The 19,921-nt window shown below is 48.2% G+C and overlaps 1 protein-coding gene across 2 annotated transcripts in view; it reads left to right on the top strand.

Moving 5' to 3' along the window:
* The window catches only part of ADCY1 (adenylate cyclase 1 (brain)), a 133,430-nt gene that overhangs the window by 59,906 nt on the left and 53,603 nt on the right, over window positions 1–19,921 (top strand). For both annotated transcript variants that reach the window (XM_012720372.1, XM_012720373.1), the window contains exons 6-8: window positions 5,250–5,408; window positions 7,547–7,688; window positions 9,020–9,172. In XM_012720372.1, coding sequence (XP_012575826.1) covers window positions 5,250–5,408; window positions 7,547–7,688; window positions 9,020–9,172 — 454 coding nt within the window. The remainder of the gene's footprint in view (window positions 1–5,249; window positions 5,409–7,546; window positions 7,689–9,019; window positions 9,173–19,921) is intronic.

Genomic DNA, 19,921 nt, shown 5'->3' with positions numbered 1-19,921 from the left:
TCATACAGTACAGTATATGCCAAATAGTTCCTTATACCTTGTTTCCTGTGATCTTTTTGGGGTAGACTGACGTTCTGCAGGTGGAAGCTATAAAGAGAACAATGCCAGCTCATTGCTCAGTGTTTTGTGAAGCCCCTGCTCCGTGTGGACAGAGATAAAGTTGACTCACTGGGTGCAGAGAGGAACTGTGTCCCCAGCATGGGCCTGACTGGCCTGAAGCAGGTGATTCATGGGGCTGAACCCTGGCCTTCTGCCTTTAAGGTGGATGATGATTATGAGGGTCTCCCCTGGTCAAAACTCAAGAGACAAGAGATAGTAGCAGGAAATCAAGTTTAATAAGGGGCTGGTAAATCTGAGATGACTTTTTGAGACTGTAATCTGTGTGTCCTCAGGTTTGCCAGCTTCTGTTCAAACTTGATTTCCTTCCACCAACTCTTGACTCTGAGTTTTGATTTATGAGCAGTGAGTAGCTAGATCCAAACTCTAGTTGACAGTTGGTGACCACGAAGGGACTTAGGGACTTGTGCACACCAAGCAATGCCACCCTCTCGATCGCCGATGGACAGGGCAGTTGGCTGCAGCATCCCACCAGGGCTGACTATTCACACTGTTGGGAGGAGTGACAGTTGCTTGTGTGAGTCATCTCTGTGTGGCAAGCTGACCCCTTAACTGGGAGTATCAGGGCTTCCCTGCGGTTGCCAACAAGTCATTATCTTGGAGATTCCCCTTTCTCCTATTCATTGCACCAGCTGTCTAAAAATGCCCTGTTGATGGGAGAAAGTGGTTTCTGGCAGGAAATTGGCAGATTCCAACTCCTAGGTAAGTCTCATGGGAAGTGCACGCTGGATTCCTTGTTGTCTGTCATTTGGTTACTTTGGCAACAGTCTGTGACTCTTTGGGGCCAATCTGGGTTGCTTTGGTAACAATCTGTGACTCTTTTGGGCAAGGCTGTTTCACTACTGAATATATAGAGAAAATACAAGGTAAACAATTGAGTCTTGGGCACCTGTTTCTATGTGTGTGCCTCTGAATCTTTCTCTTTCCATTTCTGAATAACAGGATTATACTTAAGAAAGACTCATGGGGTCTTCTGTCTCTGTTCCACCCAAGAGTCATTTGGATGTGTTCTAACTAACTGGTCCACTTACAGCGATGAGTCCACACAAGGAAAAATAATTGGTCTTTTCATATTAACACTTGGCCTGGGTATTATTAAAATTTGGAGATGGCCTTTGAGACAGTAGTTTACCATGTCCTTGGGTTTGCAAGCTCCTAATGAAACTTGGTTTCCTTCACCAACTCTTGTCGCTGGAGTTTTGGATTATGAATAGCACATAGCCTGAACCAAACTCCAGTAATAAAAATATATTTAAAATTGATAAAAACTAAACAGGTATTGAACATATGTCCATCATCAGAGTTCCCAGGAACTTTTATTATATACCTCTGGCTTGTGGGTTCTAAGATTATCAAAGTTGAATCCACCAGGGGCCCTGTGGGGCCCTCTGAAAGATGCATCTGGTGCTACAGTCTGACTTCCCCAGGCCGGTGGTCCCTTGACACAACTGCTGAGATCTCTGTGTGCATGATTTGGGAAATGGACCCTTGGGTGCATAAAGTATGGGCAGTGGTGGGTGGAACCAGACCTGAAATGGCAGCAGCAGGGGGTTGTGTGGAGACCAGTCAGGGACCGTGGAGTCCTTGTTTGTGGAGGGAGGGGAGTGGAAGAAACCCCCCTGGGAACCCAGTTGGCAATCTGCAAATGGACATCAATCAGGGAATGGCATGCCATTCTTGCAGGTGGACTGAGCCCAGTGCCTGCACTGCTCTACTGATTAAAGGGAATCCCAGAGGCCGGAAGGGGGGCTCCTGGGAGGCATGTGGAACAGGATTGATGGCAGAGGGCTGAGCCCTGAGGCTTGCTATCATCAGTCTCTCCTGTCAGTTACCTGTGGGTTTCTGTTTGTGCATGTCCATATATCCTACTGAGGTAAAATAGTTAGCAGGATCTCCACTGGCTCCCTTGAGCATGGAGGAGCACAGGGTAGAGTGTGAAGACTTCCAGAGTTTGTTGGAGTCCATTCAGCTCCACTCTCGATTATACTGAGTCTCAGAGGATAGAGAGAGGATAGCGGTCTGGTGGCCAGTCACCGGGTCATACAGGACTTCGCCGAGACTCCACTTCCACAGTCCTTGATCCTGCTCTAGTGCTCCTCCCTAGTTTCTGTCCTTAGCTCCTGCTCAGCCTGGCCACAGCTACTAGCCCTTGATCCGAGAATGGGAGATTTGCGTGGGAAACTTGTCTCCGAGCATGTGCTGGGGGTGGCAGGGTGGGGAGAGGGAGCTCACAGGGTTGTGTCATGGCCAAGCATCTGCATTGGTGCAAGGGGTGAGGGTTCACTTCTTCCACATTGTCACCCCAATTATCATGATGACAACATCCATGACAAAGTCATGGATCATTAGTTAATACATCAGGCATTCCAAACTCATGAAGATAACATGGTATAATTGTCAGAATCTTGGGGATTTTTCTTTGTGTGTGTGTGTGTGTGTATGTGTGTAGAAGAACTGGGGTGTAGACCAGAGGTGTGGGGGTTGAGAGGATTCACCAGAGACAGTGTGGGGAGCAGAATAGGTCAGTTTACTGAAATACACTGTTGAGGGGAGCAGCAGATGAGACAGGAGAAGTCTGCCAGCCATGTGGGTTAGCTCCCTGGACGGGGACCGAACTCAGGCCACCAGGGATACTGCTGGGGATTTATTTTAAGATGTGTTGACCTGGTACTTCCATGGGGTACTTTAACTGCCATCTTCCTCTGAACAAGACAGTCTCCTGTTTCCTGTCTGTGGCTGGTTGAGTCGAAGTTTTGGGACTTCCATTCTCCTAGCATGCCCCCTTGTAACTTTATTGACTTAAGATGTGCCCTTGACATATTCATTGTGTTCCAGATAAAAGATTCCCGGTCTCTTTATTTGGTCATTTGAAGTGACTTACCTTCTTTTAGCCTTTTTTATTAAAAAATTTTAAGGGCCAGGCCCTCCCTGGTGACACAACAGGTTAAACAGCACTATGAAGCTGCCGCAGCACTTTAGCACTAGTTCGGTCCCTGGCTAGGGAGTGACCCACATGGCACGGCAGACCTCTCCTGACCCACCCACTGTTCCCCTCAGCAGTGTACTTTATCAGTTGGCCTGTTTTGCTCCCTGCTCTGCCTCTGGTGATCCTCTCACCCCACCCACACCTCTGACCTGTACCCCAGTTCTGTACACATAAATAAATAAAACTTTAAACAAAATTTTTAAGAGCCCCTTAGCATTTCCCAAGTCTCTGGTCATTGTGACTCAGCTTGGCCCTGAGGCCATGTGTCTGCCCAACTGGTGTCAACTACTGTGATGCCCCTTGACCCAGCTGTCACACCCAGAAGCAGAATGGCAGGAGACTGATGATGATGGGGCTGCATTTCATGTAGGGAAGATCTGGGAGGGTTTTCAGGGAGGCAGAGTCTGGGCCAGGCCCATGGGCCACTCTGCCTACATGTGTATGAGTCAGCCACAAGTCTTGGCACGGGGTGACATTTTGCTGTGAGCTCACGGGCTCAGAGCCCCTTCTTTGCTAGGCAGGGCTTGATTTGGTTGGGTGCTGGGAGGGGCAGAGAGTGGTTGTTTGTGAGGGTGCACCTGAGGGTGGGGCATTGTGCCCTGCAGCACCCGCATCCTCCTCCCTCGCACAGCCCATTTCCTGATCTGGCACCCCGTATCTGCTCACCTCAGTTTAGCCTCCCAGCTCTTGTTGGTGAGAGACTGTTTGCTGGGTGGGGTGGGAGGGGGCCATCTCAAAGCCCTGTGTCAGGGACACCTTCAGAGGGCCCAGTCCAGGAAGGATTGCACACAGTAGGGGACCCTTATACCCACCACGACCTCACTGCACCTTTGACCCTTGGACCGTGACAGATAGGCCTGGCATCACTTCCTCAATAACATTTTTTAAAAAGATTTATTTATGCATGCAGAACTGGGGTACAGGCCAGAGGTGCAGGAGTGGCAGAGGATTCACCAGAGACAGAGTGGGGAGCAGAACAGGCCGACTGAGGAAGTACACTGCTGAGGGGAGCAGCGGGCCGGTCAGGAGAGGTCTGCCACGCCATGTGGGTCACCTCTGGGGCGTGGACCGAACTCATGTGGAAGTGGCTTTAGCTTCTTAGTGTTGTGCTTTAACCCACTGTGCCACCAGCGAAGGCCTTCAATAACATTTAAAAAAAAAAACAAGATCTTTTGCCCTTTAGGGAAAAGTGGAAAATAGAAGAGCAACAGCAGCTTCCCCAGAGCCTCTGCAGTTCCCTTTGCTCAGACGCAGCGTGATCTGGGAATACTGTAGCCTCCTGCATCTCACTCCAAGGAGCACCAGAGACAGGGGAACCAAGCTCAGCTCCCTTGCGAGCCCCTGGCAGGATTTCTGATGTGCGTCGCCTACTGGGTGGCAGTGACACCGTCTGTCTACGATCTGCCTGGCTAGATGGCACAGTGCTTCTGCGAGTTGCCCCTCCCCTCGCTGGTGGGACCCAGGCTGTGCCGTCCAGTGCCATCTCTGAGTGCATCTCTGAAGCCCAGGAAGGCAGCTGGGGAGGGGGTGGGGAAGTGGAAGCATCTTGTCTGAGGTCACCTGCTGGGGAGGTGGAGTGTGGGGGTGTGCACTGGACCTGTTGCTGAGTGCAGCAGCCACAGAAGTTGACTGAGGCACAATTTATGCCCCATAAAGACGCCTGTTGTTAGGGGGCAGGGTATTGGAACCACGGGCCTTCCCTGCAGTCTGGGTCTGGAGCTTGGGGTCAAACCTTCACCTTCCTATGGCTCTTGGGGTGTCAGAACTGTCAGATGCTCCTTGGGGTTTTCATGCAAGCCTCTGGCCAGCAAGTGGGAAAAAGTGTCCCTGACCTGGTCAAAGGGACACAGAGCCAGGAGTTGGAGTTGTGGGATCTAGGGTCCTGTGCTTGCTTCCTGTGGGGTCTGCCCTGAGGCACGGGGTGGGGGAGAGGAGTGAGCAAGTGTGTGGGTGCCTGTAAGATGCACAGTGACTGTGGAGCTTGGCGGACCAGGCGCTGAGCTGCCTCTGCCCATCTGGGGCCATGCAAAAGCTGATTAGATCACTAGTATTTCTCCAGACACATCTAGCTGGGCTCCCCTGTGGTCCTGATCTCGTGGGTATAAACCCAGCTGCCCCAGCCCCACGCCTTATACCTGTGTTGCAGGTCTGTGGCTGAGGCCACTGAGGTGGATCTGAACATGCGCGTGGGGCTGCACACCGGCAGGGTTCTCTGCGGAGTCCTGGGCCTGCGCAAGTGGCAGTATGACGTGTGGTCCAATGATGTGACTCTGGCCAATGTCATGGAAGCTGCTGGCTTACCAGGGTAAGTCAGGAGGGGCGAGTGCATGGGAGTCTAATGACCTTTAAGCAGGGATCCCTGGTAACCCATCGGGTCTGGTCTCAGCCCCCTGCCAGCATAGAAGGGGGCCCTGTACTGGCCCCCAGTGCAGGCTCGGGGCCGTGGCCTTCTCAGGTTCTGAGCTTGCTCACAGACTCCCGCACTGAACAAGCAGACCAGAAGCCAGCGTGTTTGCTTCTGGCTTGGATCTGTCCGGAGTGCTGATTATCATGTCTCTCTTTGTTCTTTCCTTTTTCCTCCAGCTTTCCTGTGGCAGGTGCTGTGGCTTTAGAGTTCCATTAGGGAAGTCGCAGACTTTTTTCTTCTAGAACTGGGCTATGTCATTTGTTGGTTCATCCTCTTCAAATGCTCTCTCTTTACAATTATACCCTTTGGTCTCAGTTTTTCTTCAAACCCAATATTGTGTGACAGTGAACTGCAGAACAGAGAGTGCGCTCCCCTCCTCCATGCAGGGGAGGGCAGCAGGAGAATGGCCTCCTTGCAGGAAAGGGACTTTAGGCCCTTGGCCTGTGACCCTGGCACCCTGTTGGCTGATGAGAGGCAAGCAGGTGTGTTCACAGAGGCTGCCACCGCCGGATTAACTGAGGTTCCTACGTGCTGGCATCAGGTTTGGGTGCCCACACCCTCGTCAGCTCCTACAGTGTGTCTGTTCAAGACGGTGGCAGGCCTGTGCCCTGCAGGCTAAACCTCTGCATCCTTGGCCGTGGCCCCTGTTGCCCCTCGCTGCCTGCCCGCATTTCCTCACTCTGCCTGCCTCCCTGGCTTTTATCTTTCTTGCATTACTTTTGATTTCTTCCATTGCATTCTTGATCTGCTGATCACCTGTCCAGCAAACACTTCCTGCCCTCTGGCTATTGGGAGTGTGTTGGGCAGACAGACAGACCGACAGATGGATGCAGTGGATCATTGCTGAGTCTTTCCCTCAGCATTTCTTGTGAGGAGCCTTGCTGCCTGTTCCTGGGCTCTTTCCCCAGGCAGTGCCCTCTGAGCAAGAGGGGGCGGGTGTAGGACCAGTTTTATCCTTGCAGCTTGACATACTGCACCTGGGGGCCGCACACAGCCTGCTCTGTTGCCTCAGAGGGTCCTTGGTTGGCTTCCCACATTGATGTGTTGAATGCATGTTACAGGCTGCCAGAACTGAGTGAAATTCGTTTCTGAGGAATCTCTTACCTACAGGGAAACCACAATTAGAAGCACCAGGCTCTGGGTCCCCCACCCTGTTATTTTGAACAGGACATTCTGATGGGTACCTGGGCCTCTGGTCCCATGGGCCTTGGAGACTACGGATACCGGACATCTCCATTCTTGGCCTTTGGGGAAGAAAGCTCCGTGGCTGTGTCTTCTACGACAGGCCTCTATGATCCATGCAACAACGAGTGGCAGTGGCACTCATCAGTGGGGGTAACTTGACCCCTTTAGCGGCACTGCTGCTCAGGCTGCCAGGGCTCCAGTTTCTCTGCCAGTCCAAGCCTTGGATGCCATCCGCCCCTGCCATGTGCTTCTAGGGCCCCTGCAACCTCCCCTTTTCTAGCACTGTGGGCTCAGCTGTAGGCACCAGGGCTGCACATCTGTTTCCACCATGGGAGGGAGAGACAGAAGGGAGGCCAGTGTGACTAGGCACACACGCGTTTCTAGAAAGTGTTGGCTCCCTTGAGTGCCATTGTAGTTTAGGGCCAGGCTGGTGGGCCATGGGCACAGGGACTGTGCCTTTTCCCTGAAGGAGTCTCTGAGGGTGTGCAGTGCTGTGAGCACTATGGACGCTGGGGAATTAGCTTTTTGCCCACAGACCTAAGTGCTGAGACCTTGCTGGGAGCAGAGGCTGCAGCCAGCGTGTCAAGGCGTGTCAAGGACCCATCTGGGTTTTCAGGCTAATGGTGTCTGCCCTTTTGCTGACTTAGCGGGCTTCCCCCTCCCCCCCTCCACAAAGCCTCCCCGGCTGAGCGTGACTGTGCCTTGCAGTCCCATTCCCTTCCCACCCACGCCACCTTGCGTGTGGGCCGTGCCGGCTGTTGGGCTGGGTGCTGCTGCCCCGCAGGAGGCTCCTCTGGGACTGGGAGCCATGCAGCTCACCGCTCTGTTCAAACCTGTCTGCTTTCTCGTAGGAAAGTTCACATCACCAAGACAACTCTGGCGTGCTTGAATGGTGACTATGAAGTGGAACCGGGTCACGGGCATGAGAGGAACAGTTTTTTGAAAACGCACAACATTGAGACCTTTTTCATTGTGCCATCGCATCGGCGGAAGGTGAGCACAGGACCTGCTGTGACCAGCTGTGCAGCCTCCTCAGAGTCAACTGCCCCATGCTCCCCTCAAATTGCTGCTTCTCCAGCCTGGGCTTCTGTGCGGTTGGGAGACTGCCAGCTCTGCCTCCTGGAAGGGGGAACTGGAACTCCACGTCCTGCTACCCGTCTTTGTCCCCTGCTACTTCTCTGGGCCTTGGCTGGCTCTTGTGAATCAGGTTGAGAGCCCCCACAGGATGGGAGGGAGGGGTGCTGTGGGCTGAGCAATGCTGTGCAAACAGGGGCCTGTGACTGTCCCCTGTGGCGATTAAGGGCCCTCTGTCCACGGGAAGTAATCTGGTTGTTGTGGTCACAAGCAGTCGAGCAGATTCTGGGGCTCACGTGAGGGGAGCAAGGCTAGGTGAGCAGTCAGGGCTCAGGCTCCGTGGAGGGAGACAGAGGCAGGTTCCTGTGAGGGAGAGCTTGGTGCCGTCCTGGAGCACCCATGGGTGGCCTATCACTATCCCTGGGATGCAGGGGTCCTGTGCCAGAGGGCCCTGGTGGGAGTGGTCCTGAGAGGGGGGTGGGGCTCTGGCAGGCCAGTGAGTGCATTCCTGCAGAAGGGGATTGAATGCGCAGAGAATTGCAGAATGGAGCTTGGCCTGAGGAGGGCCAGTTAGAGGTGCAGCCTGGGCCCCAGGGACAGCTTGGGTCACTCCAGGATTGTGGGAACAGGGTTGGGAGGCTGAGGAGAGAGGCTGTGAACACTACCCAAGAGGTTCTGAGCAGGTGACAGAGTCCAGTGTGGAGGTGGGTGCGGACTGACTCTCACATTGACAAACTATGTGAGGCACAACAGTCTGTAGCAGAGATGAAGTCAGTGCAGTGAGAAGTCCCTTTTCAAGAAGTTCGACTGATGCGAAGGAGAGAAAAAAAAGAAAAATGCCCGAAGGGATATTTTACAGCATAGAGTTGATCAGATGTTTAGCAGCAATGAAGGCAGAAGTGAGAGGTCAGTAGATAGTCTGGGTGGTGGGGAGGGTGGGCACTTTGTGAGTGGGTGGCATTCATCAGCCAAGTGCTGACCCAACCAGACAACATCCAGGCTTCTGGTGTCTCCCTGACCAGCCCCAGACATCTCTGCCTGACCCCAGGATTTGGACACATTGCTCTGGTTTTCAGAGGCCTTGGGTGTAGTTGTAGTTGTGGGCAGCATGTTTTGGAACCAGGCTGAGAATTTTGCTCCCAGTGTATCAAGGTCTGGTGAGCATCAAGCCTGTTTCTGCCCCTTTATGATTCTGACCCAGGGCAAGGTGTGTCTACTCACAGCTTCTCTTTGTCCCTTGTCTGGACCAGATCTTTCCAGGACTGATTCTGTCTGACATAAAACCGGCCAAGAGGATGAAGTTCAAGACTGTCTGTTACTTGCTCGTGCAGCTTATGCACTGCCGGAAGATGTTCAAAGCTGAGATCCCCTTCTCCAATGTCATGACGTGTGAGGATGACAAGGTAGGCGGCAGGACTGAGCCCCTCTGTCCTGTGATGCCAAGTTGGCTAGATCAGCCTTCAGCTTCCACATTTGATAACCTGGTAAATGATGTTCAGAACTGGGTTTATTTCTCTGCAAAATCTTTTTATATCTTGTATTTTTTTTTTGTAACTTCACATTTCATGTATTTATCAGTAAATTTAAGCTAAGATCTTCAGCCTTCCTCCTTCTGGATATTTCTGGGCATGCATCATTTCCCTTACTTTCTTGCCAACTCAGCTATGCATTGAGAGAGAGAATGTGTGTGTGGTTATATTTACACAGGATCTCTAACTGGGGAGCTTTCAGGTGATCTTCTTTGCCATCTTACCAGAGAAGAAATACCAATTCATTCCATTGATGCTCCCCAGATTCAACTTTCTCCCAGGACTAGGACCAAGGTAGGAGAGTGAGGACCCCAATTTGGGCAAATAACTTAAACATATGTCCAAATCTCAGTATCAGGATAAGTAATAGCGCAGTGTTTTTAAAAATCAAACTTAACCTGAAAAAAAAAAATCCATGGTGGGTAAAACATCAGAATTTTAGATGAAGGCAGGACAGCTTGCTCTCTTAGAACCTGGGCCCAGGTTCTCTGCAGGACTCTGCAGAGAAGTCAGCGGGACAGGGTGGGAGTGCATCGTCCTTGCTCCCTTGCCTAGGAGGGCTGGGTCAGTAAGACCTGGACGTCGTGACATTTCCCTGGGCTGAGCTGCTGACTTGTAAGCCCCTGAATTAACTGGGCTTTTCTGGGCGGGGTGACCTCTGCTGTGAGGAGGGCACCCTTGCCAGTCCCTGTCCTCGGTGACCCTTGGGCTTGGAGGAGTTGCACATCTGGCTGAGTGGCCACCAGCTCTGGCCACCTGCACCCGCCTCTGCTGACCCTCACGCGCTTGAGCCTGTGCCCCGGCTGCCCTTTCCTCCTCCTCCTCGGGTGCTGCCTGTGTGTAGCACACTTCCTTCTTGCATGCCAGTCGCTGGGGGCACCTCCAGGATGCTCACTTCCTGTGTCTGCCACTCCTCACCTCCCCCGCCAAGATATCAACTCTCTGGCTTTGTATCCTTCCCCGTTTCCGTGGCACCGAGCCCCGGTGCCCCTAGTTCTGTCCTCCTATCCTACAGTCTCCCACAGTCTTTCCTGTGTGCTCAGGGCTCCAGGGCAGCTCCAACACCCCTGGCCACCCCTGATGCTCAGAATACCACTGCTGTTGCCTGGCTGGCCTCGCTTGAGAGCGCCTATAGGTTGGCTTTGTGCTTTGTTCTCCAGCATTCTTCATCAAGCCCCCTCCTCTCCATCATGCTATGTCCTTTACACTCTGGTCCTTTCTCTGTTCTCATTGCTAGGTCCAGATGCCAGGCCCCTCCTGCCTTTCAGAGGTGCTGGCGCTGGCCTTTTCCTTCCTTGGGGGAGGCCTGCTGACCATGCCGAGTCCTGTGCCATGGCTGGGGGCACATGCGCTCTTGAAGCTGCACCTGCGCCCATCATTCTTGCCTCCTTGTGCTCTCACTCTAGGGTCCAAGGCTAAGTCTCCTACTGGCACACAGCTACCTGCCCAGACAGGATTGTCCTACTGTCCACGGCTGGTTAGCAGCCAGCCACTATGTATCCCAGATACCATCTCCTTGGTGCCGTGTGCCTGGGTCTCCTTCTGTGGCACCTCACCCTGGTTGTGCCTTCATTCCCATCTCTTGCCTCTGTAGGCAGGCAGTTCCCCTTCTGCAGAGATGGTTAGACAGCCCAGCCATCAAGGGAACATACTGTGGGCTGGGGCCTTCTGCTGCTTAGCCCCTGGGGCTGTCCCTTCATCATTCAGGCATGAGATTAGTGAAAACAAATCCCAAGTGGGGAGGAGAGCAGTGTCTGTCTGCACCACGAGAAGGTTTCAGATAGTGAAGGCAGGCCAGGGACAAGACTGTGGCCTGGGACTTCTCCAGGATGGTTCCAGAAAGATGGAGTGGAGAGGCATACCTTGGTGGCTTGGCCATTTGGGGAAGAAGGCATAAGTGGCTTCTTGAGTGACCCTGAGCAGAGAAGTCCTCTGCACCTTCTTCCTGGGGACATTCTTGAACCCCCACATATGCTTTAGAATGAATTCTGTCTCCTGTGGCCCTGTCTTCTGCTTTCCTGCCCCTCCAGACCTGACATGTGCAGTTCCCCCCATGTGTGTCCAGGTGATCCTGGAGATGCATCTCAGGAGCTCATACCTCCACTAACCAGGCCTTAAAATGATGTGTGTATGAGGAATTGTGTCTAGAGTTCTGGGGGAGCAATTCACAAATGTACATGGTCAACATCAGAACACTGTCCCATTTGGGTTCCAGTGTTCAGTTCTGGCTGCGGGGACCAAGCAGTGGCCTTGGCTGCTAGGTGGTGGTGTCATGTGGAGTACACCTGTTGGGTGACCAGGGTCTCGGGACATGGGCTTAGGGCTGCCAGCTCTGTCCTGGCTCTAGGTCACACCTGGAGGGCTCTCTTTAATACTGCAAGGACAGGTTCCTATAATAACCCTCACCCTCGTGTGCCTACTCGGGTCTATTTTTTCTTTTAATATTCCTTCCTAGTTATAAAAATAATTTATTATGAAAAACATAGAAAAATAAAGTGCACAAAGAAGAAAATGAAAAACATATTTATAATCTTACCACCCAAAAATAGCATACTGGCAGCATTTCAGTCCCTCCAGTGTGAGGATATGTGCATATTAACTGTTTAATAAAATTGTCCAGATGATATACAGTTTGGTTGCTTTTTTTTCACTTTCAATATATCACAAACATACTTACTTGACCTCCACTGATGTTAAGATCATATCTACCTTTTTTGAAATCTAAGTAATTTACAGTATTTATGTTCATAAAACTACATTTACATCGCTAATCATTTTATAAAATTAAATCCAGTGTGTTAAATCTCTGGAAGACTGAACTTGCAGCTGGTTAGATAGCTGTGCCAGCATCACCTGAGATAGCAGGTCGAGTCCTGCCTTCTGACCCCAGTCCCCTGTGGACACAGTCTACTCTCTCCCCAGTGTCCTGACACTAACAGTAGATTTATTCTTTCTAAAATGTATGCCCAATTCTCTCCCCTTTCCTGAATGCTGTTTTTTGTCCTTTTTCATATTTAGTTTTAAAAACTAAGAGTAACATGGACATATGATACAATAATAAAACCCCTAACTTGTTTTTTCATTTTAGGTTTCCTTCCAGAAAGGGTAGACCTTGTGTCAGAAGGGGAATGCAAAACTGTAACCTTAATTTTTTAAAAAGAATTTATTTATTTATGCATACAGAACTGGGATGCAGGCCAGAGATGCATGGGTGGTGAGAGGATTCACCAGAGACAGAGTAGGGAGCAGAACAGTTAGATTGATGAAATATACTGCTGAGGGGAGCAGCAGGCAGTCAGGAGAGGTCTGCCAAGCCATGTGGATTATCTCTAGGGTTGGAGCTAGAACTTGCACTGAAGTGGCTGTGGACAGCTTGCAGTGCTGCTCTTTAACTCACTGTGCCACCAGGGAGGGCCCCCACCTTAATTTTTTAACCCAGTTATACATGAGTGGGCATTTAGGATGTTTCCATGTCTTGGCTGTTATAAATAATTGTGCAGTTTGAGAAACCTCCAAACAGCTTTCTATAGTGGTTATACCAGTTTGCATTCCCCCTGCTAGTGTAGGAGATTTTCTTTTTCTTCACAACCTCGCCAACATTTGATGTTGTTAGTTGTTTTAATATGTGCCATTCTCACTGGTGTGAGGTGGTATCTCATTGTGGTTTTGATTTGAATTCTCTTATTACAAGTGATGCTGAACATTTTTTCATGCGCCTGTTGGCCATCTGCATTTCCTCTTTGCAGAATTGTCTTTTTAGCTCTTCTGCACATTTTTTGATATGGTGGTTCACTTTATTTTTGTTAAATTTCTTCAGCTCTTTGTATATCTTTGTGATCAGTCCTTTGTATTGCATGCAAATATTTTCTCCAGGTGTCTCGTTGTTTTGTTTCTCAAACTGCTAAAAATGGAGCTTCCGTATGACCCAGCAATCCCACTCCTAGGTATCTTCCCAAAGGACACAAAAACATCAATTCAAAAGGACACCTGCACCCCCATGTTTATTGCTGCTCTGTTTACAATAGGGAAGATGTGGAATCAACCTAGATGCCCCCCCCAAAATCACTGGATTAAAAAGATGTGGTACATGCACACAATGGAATATTACTCAGCAATCAAAAAAGATAACTCATGCCTTTTGCAGCCACATGGATGATGCTGGAAGGGACCATGCTTAATGAAATAAGCCAGAAAAAAAAAAAGAGAAATACCGGGTGGTTTCAGTCATAGCAGGAGCATAAGGGATCAGGAAAAACAAACAAACAAACAAACAAACAAAAAACAATTGTAATAAAGTAAAAATGGAAACAACAAACAGCTATACACCAGAGACATTTTACGGTGATGGAAAGTGAATTGGGATCAAAACTGGGGTGGGAAGAGTGTATGGGACTATAGTGATGGCACATGGGTGAGTTGGTGTGAGTATACTACAAAACAATAATAATCAAAACAGTATGGCATTTCAGCAAAAGCACATGCTCTGACTAGTGGAAAGAATTGATCCCAGAAATAAGCCCACACATATATGAAAAGTGAACTCAACAACTAGAGTCAATACCACACAATAGAGACAGGAAAGCCTTTCCAACAAATAATGTTGGGAAACCTGGACAGAAAAACAAAACAAAAGAAAATAGATCATTTAAATTCTATACACAAAAATGAATTAACAATGAATTAAGGACTTGGATATAAGAGTTGAAATTGTAAAATATATAGAACAAAAAATAAGCAGTGTCCTTCTGGACATTGGCCTCGGAGATGTCTTCAGAGATACAGCAGTCATTTTTAAGTGACCAGAAGGCCCTCACCTGTGCAAGACTTACTTCCTAGCACTGTGCTGGTGCATGGAAACTTCACTTTCAGAATTTGTTCTCAGGACCACCCTAAGACTATCTATCTGTGAGTTTTGTAAGGACAGCCTGGAATAACTTCTTTGTATTCCTTTGCTAAATGGCATGTATAATTTAAGTTCTGATGACTTGCCAAATTGTCTATGTTTGCTGAGCTCACTCCTTCATCAGCATTCTTGAGGGCTTGCTAGCTGGCCCCTCATCAAGACCTCAGCACATTTTAAGTATTGCTAATTGCTCTATGCTTCCTCTTCCTTCCTGTTTCAGATCCACCTATGACCTCTCCTACCTAGTCTCTTGTTTTAATCATGAACAGGATTTAAAATATATATACATGAATTTTCTAATTGAATTTAATCAAGGCAAATTTTAGCTTCTTTTTTATTTATATATATTGAAACTAATGCTTGTTGAAACTGAGTTTTTTACTTCCATGGTACACAATAATGTTATATCAAAGGGTAAAAATTGTATTTTTCTTTTCCATCCTTCATTAAATAATAATGATGAGTGGCATGCTTTTTCATTCTGACTTTAATTAACTAAAACAAGTAGTTTTACCATGGATTGTGATCTTTTTGGTCAGAAATAATAATAGACGACTAATTATCTCAAGAAAGTAGTTCATGTGAATGTCAGTACTTCTTAAAAATGGAAGAAGATAAGAATTTTAGAAATTATCATTTTCTGTCTCTTGAGATGGACAATTTGCTGGTGGGTCCCTCTGACTCAGGCAGCAAATGGCATTATAGCTCCATCCAATGATTTTTGACATTTAATAGTTATTCACTTTGCTTTTTGTCCCCATTGGATCAGGATATTCAGGCATATTGGTAGGTGTCCATCTTCTCCTCACTGCAAGGAATAGCAGATGGCTCCTCAGTCCCCAGACTGAGAACCCCAGTGCAGGTCAATACCCACTGATGATGGTGAAGACTCATATTAGTGGCTGCCCACCTGGGAACAGCCTGAATTGGTGTGGGCAAGCTGCTGGGTCAGTGAAGCTCTGAGTAGGTTGGGTTTGAGTCTGGCATTCTCATTTCTCAGGTCTTAAGAAGGACTTTGTGGCCTCAAGAGAGTTGCCAACATAAATGTGGGATGTCTTACCTGGAGTCATCCTGACTGTGCAGTTACCTGAAACTTGACTTTGTTCACCTTCCCTCACTACTCTGTGCCTCTGGAACTCAGCCTTTATGCTGATTCTTTTTTGTCCAGACAATGGCAGCTTCTGGCAAGGAAGCTCTGCTCCTCCTCCATCATGACAGCCATGGCCTTGAAGTGGAGAAACCTAGAACTTTAGCCATGACTATACACCAAGCACACCTAAGTCATCAGTGTCCCAGCTTAGCAGTGTGGCCCTAAGACATTAGTCACGATGCGAAGATGGCATCTTTACAGCACCTCACAATTTAGATGACTCAAATTCCTGGTCAAACTGCAAAGAGTACAAAGACCCATGGAGAAATGGAAATCTGAATAACCGTGTGTGTTAAGAACTTAAATTTGTTGTTAAAATCCTTCCAGAAGAGACTCCCACATGCATGGCTCTCATGGTGGACCCCCATCCCTGGGGAGAAGTGAGGCCACCGAGCACACAGATTCATGCAGGGACCAGAAAGGAGAGAGCTCTTTCATTGACTGCTTCATTCCTGAGGCTGGGACCACAGGCCTGAGAGGTATGACCCTGGAAGGTGTCAGCTGCTCCCTCATTTTGGCCACTGTCAGCCTAGTCTACCGCTCTCTGTTTCAGGTAGAGAAATCCTCTGAGAAAAGCTCGAACAATGGCTTCTTTGTAGAAAAGAGTAGAGAAATCACCAGTTCTCAGGATGATGAGTGGTTCCTAGAAAGTTATCTGTGAAGTAGTGTCACCAAGTGGAGTCTCATGGGGCTGGGGGTCCCTTTAGCACCTGAGGGCTGATGACAGGTTGGGCAGGCTGGTTCAGAGGTGCTGACTAACCAGAGTTTCCCAAGTGCCACTTGAGACATGCATGTTCTCAGGGGCCCACCAGTCAGGAGTGGGTTTTATAGCCTATATGAAGAAAAACCCAATCATGACAGCTTGCACAAGAGATGTCAGTTCAGACAAGGGGCAGGTCAGGGCTGAGATGGAAACCTAATTATCTTGATCTGGCCCCTTCTGGTTCACTATCGCTTACTTAGTTGCCTCATGACCCAGAATAAACTTTGAGGCTCCTGTCATTGTGTCCACTTTTCCAACCAGTGGACAGGAGGCAGGGCAGGCAAGAGGAATACCCCCTTTCCTAGAGGATGTCCCCTAGCATGTCTAAAGGCACGTCTGTGTATAGCTCATCAACCAGAACTCAGACACGTGATGACACACTGAGATGCCAGAGGATAGGGACTGAGACTGCTGCATTTATAGAACTCCAATTCCAAGACCTGGTAGGGAAGCCCACCAGCAGTCTCTGCTACATACTCACCTCTGAGGCTGCAACATTAGTCGATTCAAGGAATATCCTGGTGGGTCTCCAGTGTTTGGAGATCAGCTGAAGTGAGAGGCTTGGCATCTGAGGAATGCACCTAGACATGTGAGGAAAGGAGAATGAACATCCACTGAAGGAATGCAAGGTGAGCCTGAGAGGCCAGAGGCAGAAGAGACAGGATGAGTCATGAAGACCAGGCTTCCTAACTGCTCCTTTGTCCAGAGTGAGCCCGGCTACTTCATATCCCAGGCACATGCTCTGCAATGACCAGGGTGGCAGTTACACTCCCACAGTGGACTGGCTGGAGGTGATGGTCAGCTGTGATTCCAGGAGCCCATGTTGCTGTTTGTGAGGAAGTTCTAGACAGGTCCGCCTTGCCAGGCCCTCAATGCTGGCCTAGGCCTCACTCCCAAACTTTGGGGCTAACTTTGGCTGTGTGGCTGTAAGTGGTGGCGCTCCTGCCACTACCATGAGGACTGGTGATGGCCAATGCCAGGCTTCCTCTGGGCTGGGCAGCCTCTGGCTCTTTACAAGCACAGACATCCTTATCCTCCAGAGACTGTTTCCATTTTCCAGAGAGGGAAGCGAGCCCAGAGAGAGCTAGCAGCTCACTCAAGGTTGCATGCCCCATGGTTGTCAGGTGTCTGCACTTAAATTACTAGTAGGGTAACAAGGAAGATCTGAAAATGAAGTTTTACATCAAAATGAGCAACAAGTTTTATCTTCATTTTTGTCTATTATTCAATATATGTTTGTTGCTGCAAAGTAGAGAAAAGTGTGAAATGGGACAGGTTGGGGGTGGGGGTGGGGAGGGTTCTGCTATTCCACCACTGAGAAGTGGCCATACTGAAGGAGTCACAATGAAGTGATTAGAAAAATATCCTGAGGGAGGAGGTGAGTGGGATCAATGCTACAGAACAGAGATTGGGGGTCCCCAAGTGCGGAGAAGCACCTCCACTCCAGAAGTCAGTTCTGGCTACGTCTTTGCTTCTGCAGATCCTGGGCCAGCAGACAGTGAGCTGCTCAGTACAAAACAAGCACGGGCATCTGAAATGCCGTGATGGTGGTGCCTGTCTGCTTTTGCCTTCTCAGTGGACCCTACACAGCAGGATGGCCAACATGCTGTCTCACAGACACACATTGGGGGGTTGTTTCTCTAACATTTACAAAATGTGTCAGGTCCCAGGAGGAGGAGAATTCACAGGCACACAGGGCACTAACACATTAACTGGAAGGCGGCGTTCACAGCTCACAGTTCTTTCTCCTGTGCGTAGGCCCAGAGGAGGCGGCACTGCCTGTGGAATCCCAAGTGTGACCCCGTGCCTTGAAAAATGCACGTTCACAGACATAGTGGCTTAGGGGAAGGTCTGGAGGGGTCCACTTCAAAATCTCAGCGATTTATTTCCCAATGGAGATTGCGAATGGCTCAAGTTTTATTCACTTATCTAATATGTGGAGCGCTTTCTGGAGGACAACTGACATAGTAACAATTGCACATGTGGGAGCTGTGGAATCAGGTAGCCTGTGTGGGCAGGCTCTGGTCCCCCTTGCCCAGTGTCACTGGGGTCACATCTTGTGTAACACAGTGTGTCCATGCTAGGATGTGCACACTGAGTGCAGTGTGTGTGTGTGCAATTCTATGTCATTTCACCGTGAGGCAGGTTTGTGGAGCCACCAGCTCTTTGCAGGTGCAGAACATTTCCATTACCACCAAGGCCCCTCCCGGTCCTGAGCATACCTGTCTCCTTCCAGCCACTCCCAACCCTGGGTCCCTCCTGATAATTTTGTCCCTCAAGAATGGACTCCCACCATGTAGCCTTGTAAGTTGACTTTTCTTTATTCAACACTATGCTCTTGGGTCTTTCTGGGTTGTGGCCTGTGCCTCCTCTTTCCTTTCCATAGCTGGCTGGAATTCCATGGTTTGGATGGACCAGGTGTCCTTCACCTGTTGAAGGACATTTTTGTTGTTTCCAGTTTTGTCTACTACAAATAAAAATGCTATAAACATTCATGGACATATTTTTGAGTGGACATAAATGTTCATTTTCTATGCCCAGGTGAGCCATCTGTGCATCTGATGGATCATGTTTTTTTTTGTTTGTTTGTTTTTTTGTTTTTTTTTTTTTTGGTTTGTTTACTTATTTATTTATTTTTTAAAAAAGCTTCCCAACCACTCTGGAGTAACTGTACCTGTTTCTCTGCATCATCCTCATCAGCACTTGGGAGAAGTCCACTTTTCAAAAAAAATTTTAGATGTTCTAATAAGTTTGTTGGGGTACCCCATTGTGATTTTATTTTGCATTTCCCTAATGGCTAATGTCATCTTTTTGTTTTTACTTTCTCTTTATCTTTATGAAATACCCCTTCATGTCTTTTGTTTTCTAATCTGGTTACTTGACTTTTCATACTGTTGTCTTTGAGGTCCTCAGAACATTCTAGATGAGTTTCTTCTGGGATACATGTGGTTTGCAAATATTTTTTGCCAATCTTTAGTTTATATTTTCATTCTCTTAGCAGGGTCTTTCACAAAGCAAGTGTTTTTTTTTTTTTTTTAATTTTGAAGATGTCCAGTTTATTGATTTTTTAAAATGAATTATGTCTTTTATTCAGGTTTAAGACGTCTTTACATAACCTAAATCTGAAAGTTTTTTCACATATTTTATCCTAAGAGTTTCATACATTTGTGTTTTTTTGTTTAAACCTATGATGTATTAGCTTTTTTATAAAGTGTGAGACAAGGTTCACTTTTTGCCTATAGATACTATATTTCTCCAACACTATTGAAATAACTATTTTTTTTTGAGACAAAATGAGGTATTCTATTACCTTTACCTCTTCATTTAATTATAATTTTGTCTATCTACAAAGATAAATCTTTCTGGAATGTTGACAGGAAATACATTAAACCTGTGTATACCAATATGGGAACCTTGTCATCACTGAAACTTTTAATCCATAGCATGCTAAGTTTTTTTATTTATTGAGATCTTTGATTTCTTTAATCAGTGCTGTATAGGTGTGAGCATACAAGATTGATACTTTTTTCTTTAAATTTCTATCTAGTAGCCCCTTTTTCTTAGTGACTGTAGATGGTACTATATTTTCATTTTGGTCTTCACATGCTCTGCTATTGGAAATGCCATTGGATTTTTTTTATATAGTTTATTTTTACATCATTTTGTATATATATATTTTTTCATCTCAATTGTAATCCCCATGTGTTTCCCATCACCAAGTCACCCATGTGCCATCACCATAGTCCAGTGCACTTCCCTCCCCCCACCGTTTTTGATCCCATTCCCCACTCCACCCCCATAAAATGT

Source organism: Condylura cristata, unplaced genomic scaffold (assembly GCF_000260355.1).
Source record: "Condylura cristata isolate star-nosed mole 26May11 unplaced genomic scaffold, ConCri1.0 scaffold00004, whole genome shotgun sequence".
NCBI lineage: Eukaryota > Metazoa > Chordata > Mammalia > Eulipotyphla > Talpidae > Condylura > Condylura cristata.
This window is presented reverse-complemented; position numbering and strand designations above follow the sequence as displayed.